Below are 13,444 nucleotides of genomic sequence, written 5' to 3'. Positions count from 1 at the left end.
ACAGGAGCGCCGGGCCCCCTCCGAGCTTCAGGGCCACACACCTGTGCATGCATCGGGGCCGGATAAGCCCAGATTAAGCTAAAGTTACCGGCTCTCTGCCTGCAATGACATTCAAAACCTCAACGGCAGCCACGCTGCGGACAAAGCGCCTTTTGGGCCGTCCTAATAAACGCCATTAGCTTTGAGACATCAAACATGGAGGATTATGGGATTTTCTGGCTGCCCGAAAAAAGATGGAGGGGTCCGGGGGACTCCCTCGCTCAGCCATCCTTTCTCTGTAGAGATTACGCCACAATTTGTTTTCCTTTTTCCGCCATTTTGTATGTCCCTCCTCCTCGCAGATACCACACAAAAAAAGTGGTACAGTAATCCCCTGCAGATGAAACCAAGAGCGCCGTAAAAAGGAAGATTACACAGAGCTTTGGAAATTGTTTCTATACACATGTGCACGGGTATTTGGGAGACTTAACACACACACACACATTCCTGGGTGCTATTCTTACCCCACTTCTCTTCACCGAGCACGACACCGAGTTTACAGTCAAGAAGGATTCAAAGACATGAAAATAAATAAATGTGGTGACTGACGCCTTATTTTTTAAAACTCTCCTCACATCAGGAATCAGCTGATTCAGACTCTGAATGTTTCCTGATTTTCCTGATAAAAACTGTGTAAAGCAGAATAACCAAAGAAAAGGCACAGCTCTGTTTCCCCACAACAAGGAGGTGCTGGTTCGGATCCTGGGGATGTTTGGGTTCACTGGTGACTCTAAATTGTGAGTGTTTGTTGGTCTCTGCAGCGGGGGGGGGGGTGGCCCCCTGTCCCACCCCCACCTCCGGTTGTTTTTGGGCTTCTCTCTCTGCAGCCTGAAAAATGTTTCCAAGCTCAGTTACCAGAAAGTCAGGAGGGGGGGCAGCGGTGCGGCCAGGACTCGGCCCGGAGGATTATTCTCCTAGTGTTACATGGATTAGCAGCAGCCTGACCTTTGACCCCGTTAGGGACGACTTGACTTACGGCTGTGCTCAGGTGAGGGGGGGCTCAGTCATTATTATGGTATGTACACATGAGTCGGAGCGTGAACAGAAGCTATAGGTGGCCATACGGTCCCTCAACTGATGAAAGGCCTGCTGGGAAATTCACCGTGACTCATTTAAACCTCGTTTGAGTCACTTTCATCTTCGAGCAGTTTAAAAATGAGACTAAAATATTTCGAGGAGCTTCTGACGAGTCAAGCGTTCACTGAAGATGTCGGTTTAAAAAGAACTTCATCAGCTGATCACGGCTGTTACAGTAAAGACCGACGGTAACGGCGATCCCGTTGATCTGCGGGCGGCTCTTTTCTCTCTGCAGATGGATTGTGGGTCTGTGCATCTCAACATAAGTCAGATAATGATACGAAGGGGAGACTGACAGCTCTGAGCGCTGCTCACCTGATCAGGATTAGAAACAACGCTATTTAAATCTGTCGTTCCCGCTTCCTCCGCTCGGGTCGACATTGGGAACATTAATCCGCTCTGACTTTATCGATTCAAAGGTCGTCTGTGATTCTCCGAGCGGAGGAGGCGAAGGCCGCCGAGGTTCAGAGCGGGAAACCCCCTGTGGTGGGATTCACATTTTATGATGTTTTATTCTGAACTCAGACGCAGAAGAAGAGATATTTAAGAGAAGGTCTGATCCAGTTTCCTGTTTGGGACCGGTTCATAGTCTGTCCGAGGTGGGGGGGTCGTAGTCGGAGGGAACTGAAATTCTGTCGGCCTACAAGGCTGAAAACCGAAGTCTGTGATTGGCTGAAGTATTTTCGATCAATTTGGTCTTTTAGCTAATTAGCTCAAAACGAGCTCCCCTCCTCCACCTGCTCCGGTCTCTGTGGTTCCAGTCCAGCAGCGCCCTGACTCCGGCTGGTTCCTCTTAATTAGCACTTTGTCTCTGACCTTTTCTCGCCGCCGTGTGTTCCCTCGGTCGTACATGGCTGCCGGAGCGTGTCGCTCCTCTGCCAGGCTCAGCTGATGTGTCAGGACCAGGTCCATTTTGACACGACGCCGTTGGTTCTTCGTTTTAAACATCATCGAGCTGAAAAGTGTGAAACAAGAGGCAGTGGTCCCCAACAGAGGATGTTCAGGGGACACAAACTGGGTGGAAGCCGGCCCGGTTTTGGGAAAGAAAAACTAAAGAAGCTGCTCGGGGCTCACCGAGGCCGGAGGTCAGAGGTGAGAGGTGAACATGTGGTTTGATATTGTGACGCTGCCTCGTCCTCTTTCAGTCTCATACAGTGAAATCCGGCTGCATCATTTACTCAGACAAAACTCATCTGCTTCCCTTTGAAGCCGAACATCCAGAGCTGGCAGTCGCTGTAATTTGCCCTCGCCAGGGTCTTTTCATGAACACACAGTCGTCCCTGTTTGCCTGTTTTATTTGCTTTCATTGTGGAGTGTGTTGTTTTCTCCCCCCACCGTCTCATCTCTGCAGTTTGATTGTCTTGCGGTTTAATCGCAGCTTATTCCCGGGCCTTGTTGTCATTTCCTCCTCCTCCTCCTCCTCGTCTCTGAGGGCTTGTTTTCCGTTCGTGCCGTGGCTCTTTCCACTCGTCCCCTCGCCAGCAGAAATTGACGCTTAAACACACAGGAGGAGAGAAAACAAACAGACAAACAGATGCTGAGAGGCTGCCGGTTCCTCCGTCCGTGTGACATTGGAAAGAAAGTGATGGTGCAACACGGTGAAACGTCCTCCACAACAAAGACGAGCCGCGGCCTCCTCGTTCTGCAGATTAAAGCTCAGCCACACCGGAGGCTTTAAATCCGGCTTTATCACAGCTTCGGTCTTATTCAGGTGGATTCAGACCGGCTCCGTTTTTATCGCTTTGATCGATTCATTTGAATTTGTAGTTTGGGAGGATTTGAGTGCTTGTTATTACCCAGTCAGGTCAGCCATCTTGGACAGCTAACTATGGGAACTCCACTTGGACAAAAACGAAGAAAACATGAAGAGCTTTAGTTTAGTTTAGTTTGAATTTCAGAGGGCATCTGACACGGCTAATCATTTCAAAAATAAAATAAAATCATCAAAGTTTGGTGTGAACAAATCAGAGATTTTATTTTGAAGCTGGTTTGATGGTCCGGTCAGCCACGCCCACCTCATCACTTTGTCGCCTTCACCCGACCTTCTGCTGACCGCCATCTTTGTCTGGGTTGCTGCTGGTTCTGGGCTTCACCTCAGAATCTGGGTTCAGGGACAGAAAGTTTCATCATCTCATCCGGAGGAGGCGTCACTTTTTCATTCATGGCGTTAATTCAGTCTCTTATTGTACAACCTGAGATCGTGTAGGTTTGTGTAATGTTACAGACGCTTCTCGGCTCTCAGCTCAGCGGCCTTATCAGAGCCGGTGCAGACGGTACTCCAGAGAGCGGCGGGGAGAGAAGGCCCGGCGCCGCCCGCAGATAACAAACAGTTTATCAGCCAGGCGAAGAAACTCTGCTGGAAGAAGGAAAAGCCATCCTGCTGCAATCAGAGGACGACGAGCGCAAGTGGACCAAAAGAGGCGGGAAGAAAGCGAATGAGAGAGGAGTCGGAGGTGACAGCGTTTCCATTACAGTGCCGGCCCATTACATCGCAGCGGTCGGGCCGAGCCGAGCCTTTCAGCTCGGAGGTAAATTTGAGGGACGGGGCGGGTGATGAAAACGATATCCCGTCACCGCAGAGCCACTTGACATTTCCGATGACATTTGAGCCTTTTTGAATCTGCTTGAAATTGCTGCGTTTCATCCCGACGTAATGCTACACTTTAGAAAAACCCTCCTTATCTGGAAGATTATGCCGCCGTATTATACGGAGGTATTATGCGGCGCTAATAGTGCGTGTAGATACTTCACAAATGATACTAAAAATGCCTCGCATCACACAAGAGGAGGATTTGGCCCTTCGCTGAAAGAATACTTGCAGTATGCAAATGCCCACAAAAGCATTAGGGCTTAACAGATTTGACTCACTCAAACAATGGCGTGCGGCTCTTTTCCCAGGATGCCACTGTCCGTCAGTTTGCAGGATTAAAGCTCTGGGTTGTGACAATGTGTTGAATGAAAAAGGACAAAGAGACACCTCCTTTATTGGAGGGATATGACTATAAATGCTGCTCTTATTATGCCTTAGGAATGATGAAAGGCTGCGGAGGGAGACGGAGGCTTCGTACTGCCCCCTGTGGGACGGTCCTGGTCCTGCTCAGACCAATCAGCAGCTTTCTGCTCAAACCCGTTGGGATATTTGGCGTTTATATTGATCCATCAGTGTGAGGCGTTCAAGGTCGTCGGCCTCTTCATGTGTTCACGTCGCACACACTTCCTGACAGCCAGCAACGGTCCGTTTCCTGTGTGTGTGTGCTGACGTTGCACCTCTCAGGATGAGCTGCTCCGTAAATCCCGTCAGTGTTTATTAAGCTGATCTCGGCGTTCCAGGCTTCGTTATATCGGCTGAATCGGACTCTGGTTTTCTTCTCGGCCTCTTTGTGCTCGAATTGGCTCCTCGGCAATTTATTTTTCTATTAGTGGCACCGTGTGAAGTGTGATTGGCTGGTGACCGCAGGCTGGCGGCAGCAGGAGGCTGCTGGGCCCGATAAGACGACAGTCTCAGATCCCGCTCAGCTCTGATTGGATGGAGATATGACCTTTGACTTGAAGAAGCTCAGCAGCTGCTAACTGCCCCGGAGAAAAACCTGAATCAGGAGTTTTGGCTTTTTTTTTGATGATTTGTCCCCAAAAATAAGAGTTTGGGATGAAAACAAGTAAAACTGGGAAAGTGTTTCTGGATTCAGAGGCGGAGTAAGAAACTTCCTGGTTTGACAAACTGAGATCTGGGCAGAAGGTTTCTGGTTCAACTCCCAACTCACCAAAATAAGGGCATGAAAATCAGTAAAGAACAGTGATTCAGAGGGTTTACTGTCCATAAAGTAATCACCATTTTAAAACGTCACGATGAAAACATGATTAACATTAACTGGTTGTTTTTGTGGAAAAATATTTCTCAGCAGGTTCTTTGCTGCTTTTCATCGGTCACACTTTATACATTGTTGTACGACAGCCTTTGTGACCTTTGACCCCGTCAACCACCTGCGCTGCTGCCGCCTCAGGGTCCACATCAACCCCCCCCCATCCTCATTAGACCGTCCACGGTCCGCAGCTCACAGCGTGAAGGCCTCAGCCTGCACACGGCGAGCGACATCACCGCCGTCTGAAGTCCAGGAGACAGAGCTGCTGGATGAGGAGAAGCAGCCCCCCCCCACAGATAAATCACTACACTGACAGGAGCTGGAGCAGGAGAGCAGAGGATTATGGGAGGAGGACGCCACCCAGCAGGTGATGCTCAGGACGGAAGGTGGAGTGACCTCCTCGACCTCGGGCTGTGAAGCTGAGCGCCCCCCCACCCTGCGTGTCCTTGGCGGCTGGAGGTGCATTTGGCCAGGGAGGGGGCACCGCCAGCTGAGGACACATCTGGTCCACCATTACACAGAAACAAACTGTTTTATTCTTTTAGAATCTTCTTAATCTCCAAATAAAGCCAGTTTCTTTCTACAGCAACAACCAGAAACTTTACTGAAGCAGAAACAGAAAAAAAACAAACGCTGACTTCAGTGTGTTTGTGGTGAAGATAAACTCACCCACCTGTCACTCAAAGAGGCCACGCCCTCAATCATCCCCCACCTTTAATCCCCAATAAACAAAAATAAATTCTGCCGTCATTGTAAGGTGAAGCTGACGGTGTCTCCTGGTTTCATCCACATCACGTGGCCGGGGTACAGGCACCCCGTAATCAAGGTCAGCAGACTCCCCATGTGACAGCACACCAGCCTGGATTAGCTGCTGTAAGCCTATTAAAGTGGTTTGGACTGGGTGGGCCCGTCGGGGGGGGGGCACGGCTGCACAACAGCTCACATGTCCTGCTGGAGTGTCCTTGACCAAGAACCCCCATCCCACCAACACAGACCCCCCCAGGTGTTCATGACTCGGCCGCAGTAAAGACTCACTGACAGACGGACATGTTGCTTTGTTGTGATTTTAATTCACACAATTTGAGTGAAAGGAAACAAAATGAAACGAGCTTTTGAAGGAGAGTGAAGATACTCAGTCTGTGCACATCTTCCCGCCCTCCCGGGGCTCCATGTAGCCGTCCGGCGGCAGCAGAGCGCTGAAGCGAAGCAGCGGCAGGTCCACGGCCGGACTGCGCTCCTTGGCCGGGGGCCAGCTCTCTCTGGGGCCCCGGGAGGGAGGGGGCGGGGGGGGCAGGTCGGAGTCAGGGGTGACAGAGTAACCGTTGTGACGGTGCTGATGATGGTTGTTGTTGCGGTCAGGAGGGGGGACCATGCTGCTGTTGCTGTGGCAACGAACCAGGAACATTCCCCGGCGGTGACGGTGGTACAGTGTGCCGGCCGCCGCCAGCAGCATCAGGACCAGAGAGCTGAGCAGGAAGAAGAGCACGTAGACGCCTTTGGTCTCCCCCGACAGGCCCGAGCTGCAGCCTGCAGGAAGACGACAGGAAGTCAGCAGCCATTCAAACTCTGGATCCACTTCAGCCAATCAGAGGCGGGAGGTTACCTGCAGCCTTCACGTCCACGCAGACGGTTCCTCCTGATCCCAGACGGGACCGGTCCAGGAAGCCGGGTCTGCAGTGGCACGAGTACGAGCCGAACTGGTTCACGCAGTCCGCGTTGACGTCACACAGCACCAGCTGGGTCCCACACTCATTCACATCTGAAAGACACAGAAGACCAGGACCTGGAGAGGGACTGGACACCGCCCTCCTTCGGATCTCAGACAGGCTCAGCTCGCCTCGTTGTCCCATCAGAAGACGAACAACAACAACCGATTACCTGCAGTCGACACGGAGATGATGACTGCCTTCCTGTGGATTCCTCTGAGGCCCACAGAGGTGGCGATGAGCCCCTGCATGGCGGCGTGGACGGCTCTGTGCACCTGCGAACTCCCGGGTCCCGGCCCGATCTGAAGCCAGAGGATGTACAGAGCTCCGGCATTCAACCTACAAACACACACACACCAGCAGACTTCAATCACTACAGACTGCTGACCGGACTTTCTGCTGAGCAGAGGCCGTCATAAACCTGGACTCTGCTTCCAGATTTATTCAAACTTGGCAGAAAAGGAACCAGAAGAAGGAAGAAGTCACCGGGTTTCCTAAAGACCTGTTCCCTCCTCTGAGGTCTCACATTTGGTTTTCAGTGGACAAGCCTCCAAAAGGTGAATGACTTTTGGTGAACGGAGCGTCAGGAAGCGTCTCCTTCACCTTGGAGTTGGCGGTTGACCTTCTGAAGGTCCGGACCTGCACGTACCTTTTTATCCTTTTGGACGACATGGACAGCGGTGTGTTCAAAGTCTCCAGCTGCTCGCTGATCTGGACAAAGAGAGACATGGTGACGTGGCGATGCGGTGAGGTTTCAGTGACGGGGTTCGTTTCCTTCAGCCTACCAAAGTCTTCACTGACAGCAGCAGGGACCGGGCCAGCGAGTCCCAGGACTCCTCCAAATCCTGACTGAAGTTCACCTCCACGGCCGCCTCGAACAGGTGATCTGTCAGCACCAGCAGAGAAATCCAGAATCTGTTCAATCTGCAGACACTCTTCCATTTGGTCACATTCAAACATTAAATATGGCAGCGATTTCCCAGCATGCTCTGAGGTGACGTGCTTACCTCCAGGAAGATGAAGAGTCTCGGAGTGATTCCTGACATTAACTGAAAGAAAGAAAAGTCCACTTGAAGAAACATTTTTTTTTAAACAGCAGGTTTGTGTGCGTGTTTCTACTCTTATTTTGGTGTTGTGAGTGTCAGCCAATCAGGAGAGAGGATCTGACCCTCCCTCCTGATTGGTCCTGGAGCTCCAAAGAGAGGAGATGGAAACTTGACTAAGATGGTTCTGGTTCTTCTAATGGAGATCAGCCCTTGAGCGTACTCACGGCTCCCTCTGTGTTCTGACAGCAGCTCCACCATGTTGGGATGAGGGTGAGCTTCTAGTCCCTCAGGGGAGGACGGATGCTGGTCTGAGGTCTCAATCCAGTCCTCGCCGTCCAAAGCTTTTCCTGAACCAACATCCGGTTCTTCCTGCTCAGACCTGGTCTCATCTGAAGCCTCCTCCACGTCCCTTCGTACTGCGGTGGGGGGGGTTTGGTTTGGCTTTGAAGACTCATGGTGGACGGCTGAGTGGGACAGAATCTGAGGGGGGTGAGTGACGTCTCTTCCTGGTCTGGACGTCCCTCTGGTGGACGGCAGGGATGTGGGGTTCACCTGACTTTGGGTCCCTGAGTCCAGATGGAGGTTTTCATCAGCCTGAGAAGAGACGGAGCAGTTTTATCAGCAGCACAGCACCAAATCTAACACCTGCCTGAGGGCTCGGTTCCCACCTCAGGGTCGGCGTACTCCGGCTCCAAGAGCGGCTCTGTCCTCGGAGCTGAGTGTTCCTCAGGATAATCAAACATCAGGCCAGAGTTTCCTGATGGATCCGAGCCCACCTGTTCCCCAGCGAGGCCCATCAGTCCAGGTTCTGGTTCTGACTTCCTGTCCCTCACAGAGAAGGCCTCCTGCGGGTTGTAAACCACCGGCGGTCCAAACGCCTGGTAGCGCCCGTAGAACCCCCGGTAGGGCGAATGGGGCCAGGCTCCAATCAGCAGCACCACGTCCAGCGCGTTGGAGGACGACGTGTATTTGGCCTCACGCCAGCACTTCTGCAGGACTCTGTGACCCCAAGAATGGGCCGCAGGATCGTCCACGTGGATCTGGTCCTGCTTCAGGTGGCAGGAGTCATCAGGGGTGAAGTCCTCCAGCTGGAGGTGGATCCTCTGGCCCGGAGCCGCCCGGATGGTCCAGTTGCACCACAGAGACGGGTTGGAGCAGAGGTAGTCCGGGGAGAAGAACTCCCCGCTGTCTCCGACCAGCTGCTGGTGGCAGCTCCGCAGGGCGAAGAAGGCGTCTCCATCTGCAGCAGAAACCATCAGGAAAGAGGCCACGCCGCACACAAAGACCTTATCAGGTTATTACGTAAATAAAATTTAGTCACACTCACCAAAAATTCATCTAAAGTTCAGAGAAGTAAAATAAAAAAACACTGACTTTATTTTATTTGACTGTTGATTTGAGTTACCTGAAGGCTCGGTGGCTTCTTCTCTGCTCTCCTACAAACACAGAGTTCAGAGGCTTCAGTTTCAGTCAGTCCTGCAGGTTTTGACCCACAGAGATCAGAACTCACCTGAGCAGCAGCATGTTTCCACGACACACCGAATATCAGGAGGAATAAGAGCAGAGCGTGTTCGGGGTTAAAACTGTCCTTTTGAGGCATCTCAGTCTTCCTCACTTCAAGAGGATAAAGTTGATGAAGATGAAGATGAGGTCAGGTCGACTCTCTCAGCTTCAGCTAAACTGCTGTTTTCCTTTTCTGGTCTGAGCAGCTGAACTTCATCAACCTGCTGATTGGACTTCCTCTGCTGGCTGTTGGCAGCAGATCTGTCCAGCAGGGGTCGCCGTTACACTTCACATCAGCTCCTCCTGCACAAAACAACACTAAAGATTCCTTTTCTGCGTGTTTAAAATCAAAATCATCAGAGAAATAAAATCAAGTTTGATTACTTTTGTCTCATCGTAACAAGAAATATGACCATCAGACATTACACTACACAACAACCATCAGAACAGAGAACATACTTTAATCCAGATTTAACATTTGTTTCATTGCAGGAAGACAAAAATGAGTTATCACATTAAAAACCGTGAAAAAGGGGAATCCTGAAAATTGTGACATTTCATATATGAAATGAAATCCATGAAATCTGAGTTTATGATAATAATAATATAATTTTATTCTAAAAATTGCAGTCAAGTATTTCATAAAAAAATATTGTCACTAAATAATCTGTAGGCAAATTAAAAATGTAATCTTTATCAAATTTGAATAAAAAAATAGACAAAACTAGATTTTCTTTAAAAGAACAAGATCATATATATTTTCTAAAAAAAAACAATAATTCATTCATCCTGTACGAGCATTGAAACAGGTTTTTCCTTCTGAACGACATCCATGAAAATAAATTTGCAGTTTCTGTGGTGAAAATTTATCTCAGGCTGTTTTTCTATTCTGAAACTGGACGAGAACTACAGAAAACTTTCAAGAGGACCACTTGCACCGACCAGCCATAACATTACGACCACCTGCCTGATATCCTGCAGGTCTCTTTTACCATCACAGCAAATTCTGAAACTTCTTAAACATACACCAACATCAGGCTGATGTCAACATGAATCAGCTGATGGAACAGAAAAGTAAACAAAGTCGGTGGGTGGCAGGATGTGTCACTGACACTCCAGCTCAGGACGGATGATCCAGGGCCAGATCTTCAGCATGTCCTGAGGCGTCCGGCTGTGGACCAGGAGCAGACTCCTGTAGATGCAGCCGTTGTGTTTGTGTTTCTTCTCAATGTCAAACGTCCTGAATCCACCGTGCTTCTCTGGAACTAGACCCAGTTTCTCCAGACACATCCCCGTGTAGACGTCGTCGATGGGATACAGGACGACCTGCTCGGAGACGTTGTAAAGGCGCAGGGCTAACTGCCCCGAGTACAGGTACCCCCCACCGCCGGCATACGGGGGGTACCCGCCCACAAACACAGACTCTGGGATGAAGTACTTCAGTTTTTTGTCTCTGTGGGGACCTGCATTACGGATGACGTCGCCTACAAACAAATCCTTCGCCTTGTTCTGCGCCAGGCCTTCCAGGAAGGAAATAACTTGCAGGGTGTTGATGAAGACGTCGTCGTCGCCCTTGAGGATGAACTGGGCCTGGGGGCAGTTTTTGCTGAACCACTCCAGAAAGAGGACCTCCTTCAGGGTGAGGTTAAAGAAGGTGTCCCTGATGTCCCATTGGAGGAGGTCTTTGTGAAGGGTCGCCTCATGGGCCAACATGCTCGACAGATCCGGGAAGTGGTCTGACGGCATGGCGTTGCCGAGCAAGAACACAGTTGTCACAGTCCGATTGGCCAAGACGCCGGCCCGCCCCCACGTTTCACGGATGGCCTGCCGGCGGTCAAAATGGGGCATCAGCGACTTGACCACCAACAGCAGGAAGGGCTTTCCATTGCAGACATGGGGCTGATTTATCAGCATGGGGTAAGTCCGGCAGCGCATGTGCAAAAGAAAGTCCTGGATCTGCTGCGGCAGCAGGTTGTAGTCCACCACCTGTGTGAGGGCGCGGGAGTCCGGTTCACAGGGATCAGAGGGTCCGATGTCATTCAGCCAATCAGGCAGCTCAGAGACGGAGTTGATGATGGGGTTGTAGGTGATGTCCAGACGCTGCTGCTCCTTGTTCCAGAAGGGTTTACTCACGACGATTTGGTGCCAGAACTCCTTCGATGGGATTCGAATCCTGGGGCGGTTGTTTTTGTCCTGCCAATAATTCCACTTCATGCTCATCAGGACACAGAGGAAGATGTTGAGCATCACCACAGAACACACCGTGATCCTCCCGCAGGTCGCAGGCATGTTGGCTCCCCCCTGGATGTGGACACAAGAGAGTTGGGCTTTTTTTTAAATCACAGAAAATCAGCCATGAAAAGGTTAAACTCCTCGGCACTCGCAGCAAACGCAGGATACAAAGCAGAATTTGGGAACATTGTCACAGCGAGGCTGAGCTAACCCTAATCCTGCAGGAATGGCCTGGAACCCCCCAGACAGGAATTCAGCCGTGCACATGATTTATGTTTATGTTTATCAGCTGATGTCATTGTGTTTCTGACACAGAAAAGAACGATCACATTAAAAAACCTGAGTCATTGCAACAATAAATGACTGAGGCCGTTGGGCTTCAATAACCTCTTCTGAAGGCTCTTCGGCCTCACCAGCCTCGTTGGTCTGTTCCCTCTCCAGTTGGCCTACTGGACTTGGAGAACTTCCTGAATTGTCGCCTAAATAGCAGATGAACATCCAGGTCTGCAATAAACCTGCAGTCTGATCTGATTCAAGGCCTCTTCTGATCCAGAGCAAAACTGAGTGGCACCAAATCCAGAACCCTTTGAAGCTAACTACTCACTTAGTGAGCATTTAGCATGCTAGCAGCTTGCTAACATTAAACATAGGAATAGCAAAGTTCGGTCATTTAAAATCACAGGATGTTGATGTCATAAAAAATCAAAAACAAACAGTGACTGGATGCGTTCAGGGACACTCAGGTGAACACCTTCAAATGAAACTGGAGTCTGGAGCCTTCAGTCAGGATTTTTTATCTTCAGATAAAACCCAGTGAGGTAACACCCGAACCACCAGAGAGAGACCCGGATCTGCTCCAAAGCTCGATTGGTTCCACCTAACAATCCTGTTCAGTCTAACTAACACACGAAAAGCTTTGGTTTGTACCTGGTCCGGTTTTGGTGTCTCTTCAGGACACTGACACATGGACCGGTTTCACCGCTGTGCGGTGAAGGCGCGTCTCCACATTATGAAGTATTATTCCAGTCACACCTGAGTTCAGGAGTTCAGGAATTCCCAGCATGCCTCAACAGCTGCATGAGGGGGGTTAGAGGTTAACAATAAAAGGTAAATATGATTTCATCTTAAAAGCACCAGATCCACAAAAGGGATTTTATTTTTGATTTGGGGGGTTGTTATAGATTCTATTTATTCTCTTTATGTCCAATTTGTGTCTGGTTGGAATAAAAAGGTAAAAACACTAAAAGTTAATGCGATTGAATCCACCAGACAGGACTGTCTAAACTTTTACTCTGAAAGGACACTTTCAGATGTGGATTAAAGGGGCAGAGTGACACATGTTCTGGTCACCTACCTGACACACCTGTGTCTTAAAGGGACAGGCACCTTTTAATTTTTTTTTAATCACTATGCTAACCTGCTAACTGAGTGTTGTGCTGATTTAAATATTTCCACACTCAAATGCTGACGTTAGCATTAATTAGCACATTAGCCAAACAAACCTAACGCCGGCTTTGTTTTCCCGACCTGTGATTCCACGCTCATTCTGACTGCGGTCAGACCTGGAGCGAGGAGCTGGGCAGATGTTGGGCCAGATGTTTCATTCAGTGAACTGGAGTCAGTATTGGTGGATAATGCTAACAGTCAAAAAGAACAAGACCATTTACCTCACACCGGGGCTGAATGATTTTTATTATCATTTGCACTGATGTGATTTTAAAAGATTTTTGTGGTGTCTCCTGAATTTCTTTATCCTCAGATTATTCTCCATCCTGTCCCGGCCGATATGAAAACACAGAAGAGTGGAAGAGTCCAGAGTTTTGGCCCATCAACAGCTCACACACTTTGAAATGAAGCAGTTATTTAGTGTTCATCAGGTCCGCTCTGTCACGCTCGCTGACTGATCCTGTCGATGCTGTCCTGGATGTCGGCCATCTTCTTCAGCATCTGGTTGACTCTGGCTTCGTCGAACTCCAAACAC

The 13,444-nt window shown here is 49.8% G+C and overlaps 3 protein-coding genes across 5 annotated transcripts in view; all 3 read right to left on the bottom strand.

Annotated features, from left to right (window-relative positions):
• Positions 1-6,086: 6,086 nt before the first annotated feature.
• LOC115057210 (uncharacterized) lies at positions 6,087-9,444 on the bottom strand. The gene is made up of 10 exons (XM_029524182.1): positions 9,239-9,444; positions 9,134-9,164; positions 8,397-8,968; positions 7,953-8,322; positions 7,690-7,731; positions 7,468-7,568; positions 7,332-7,393; positions 6,855-7,021; positions 6,580-6,735; positions 6,087-6,503 (listed from the first exon to the last, which is right to left on the bottom strand). Exons 1-10 carry the CDS (start codon positions 9,326-9,328, stop codon positions 6,109-6,111), a joined length of 1,986 nt encoding a protein of 661 aa, XP_029380042.1. The 5' UTR covers positions 9,329-9,444; the 3' UTR covers positions 6,087-6,108.
• Positions 9,445-9,909: 465 nt separating this feature from the next.
• On the bottom strand, positions 9,910-12,521 carry LOC115062014 (N-acetyllactosaminide beta-1,3-N-acetylglucosaminyltransferase 2-like). Of its 3 annotated transcripts, none has more exons than XM_029530726.1 (2): positions 12,391-12,521; positions 9,910-11,532 (listed from the first exon to the last, which is right to left on the bottom strand). In XM_029530726.1, exons 1-2 carry the CDS (start codon positions 12,427-12,429, stop codon positions 10,336-10,338), a joined length of 1,236 nt encoding a protein of 411 aa, XP_029386586.1. In that variant the 5' UTR covers positions 12,430-12,521; the 3' UTR covers positions 9,910-10,335. The 3 variants fall into 3 exon arrangements, with proteins under 3 accessions (XP_029386586.1, XP_029386658.1, XP_029386516.1); XM_029530798.1 differs by lacking the exon at positions 12,391-12,521 and adding an exon at positions 12,178-12,292; XM_029530656.1 differs by lacking the exon at positions 12,391-12,521 and adding an exon at positions 11,851-12,157.
• Positions 12,522-13,142: 621 nt separating this feature from the next.
• Positions 13,143-13,444, bottom strand: part of commd1 (copper metabolism (Murr1) domain containing 1) — a 3,294-nt gene continuing 2,992 nt past the window's right edge. Inside the window, exon 3 of the mRNA XM_029497260.1 lies at positions 13,143-13,444. This exon is cut by the window's right edge and continues 14 nt beyond it. Within this exon, the coding sequence (XP_029353120.1) occupies positions 13,351-13,444 (94 nt within the window). The 3' untranslated portion in view covers positions 13,143-13,350.

The sequence above is a fragment of the Echeneis naucrates genome, chromosome 1 (genome assembly GCF_900963305.1).
Source record: "Echeneis naucrates chromosome 1, fEcheNa1.1, whole genome shotgun sequence".
Taxonomy (NCBI): domain Eukaryota; kingdom Metazoa; phylum Chordata; class Actinopteri; order Carangiformes; family Echeneidae; genus Echeneis; species Echeneis naucrates.
Note: the sequence above shows the minus strand (reverse complement) of the source record. Positions and strands in the feature narration are given on the sequence as shown.

Coding starts and splice junctions, on each gene's coding strand:
- LOC115062014 (XM_029530656.1), bottom strand. CDS start 11,961: ATGTTCATCTGCTATTTAGGCGACAATTCAGGAAGTTCTCCAAGTCCA. Junction 11,533..11,850: donor CCGAAGAGCCTTCAGAAGAG/GTTATTGAAGCC, acceptor GTCCACATCCAG/GGGGGAGCCAACATGCCTGC.
- LOC115057210 (XM_029524182.1), bottom strand. CDS start 9,328: ATGCCTCAAAAGGACAGTTTTAACCCCGAACACGCTCTGCTCTTATTC. Junction 7,394..7,467: donor TGCTGTCAGTGAAGACTTTG/GTAGGCTGAAGG, acceptor CTCTTTGTCCAG/ATCAGCGAGCAGCTGGAGAC. Junction 7,022..7,331: donor TCGTCCAAAAGGATAAAAAG/GTACGTGCAGGT, acceptor GTGTGTTTGTAG/GTTGAATGCCGGAGCTCTGT.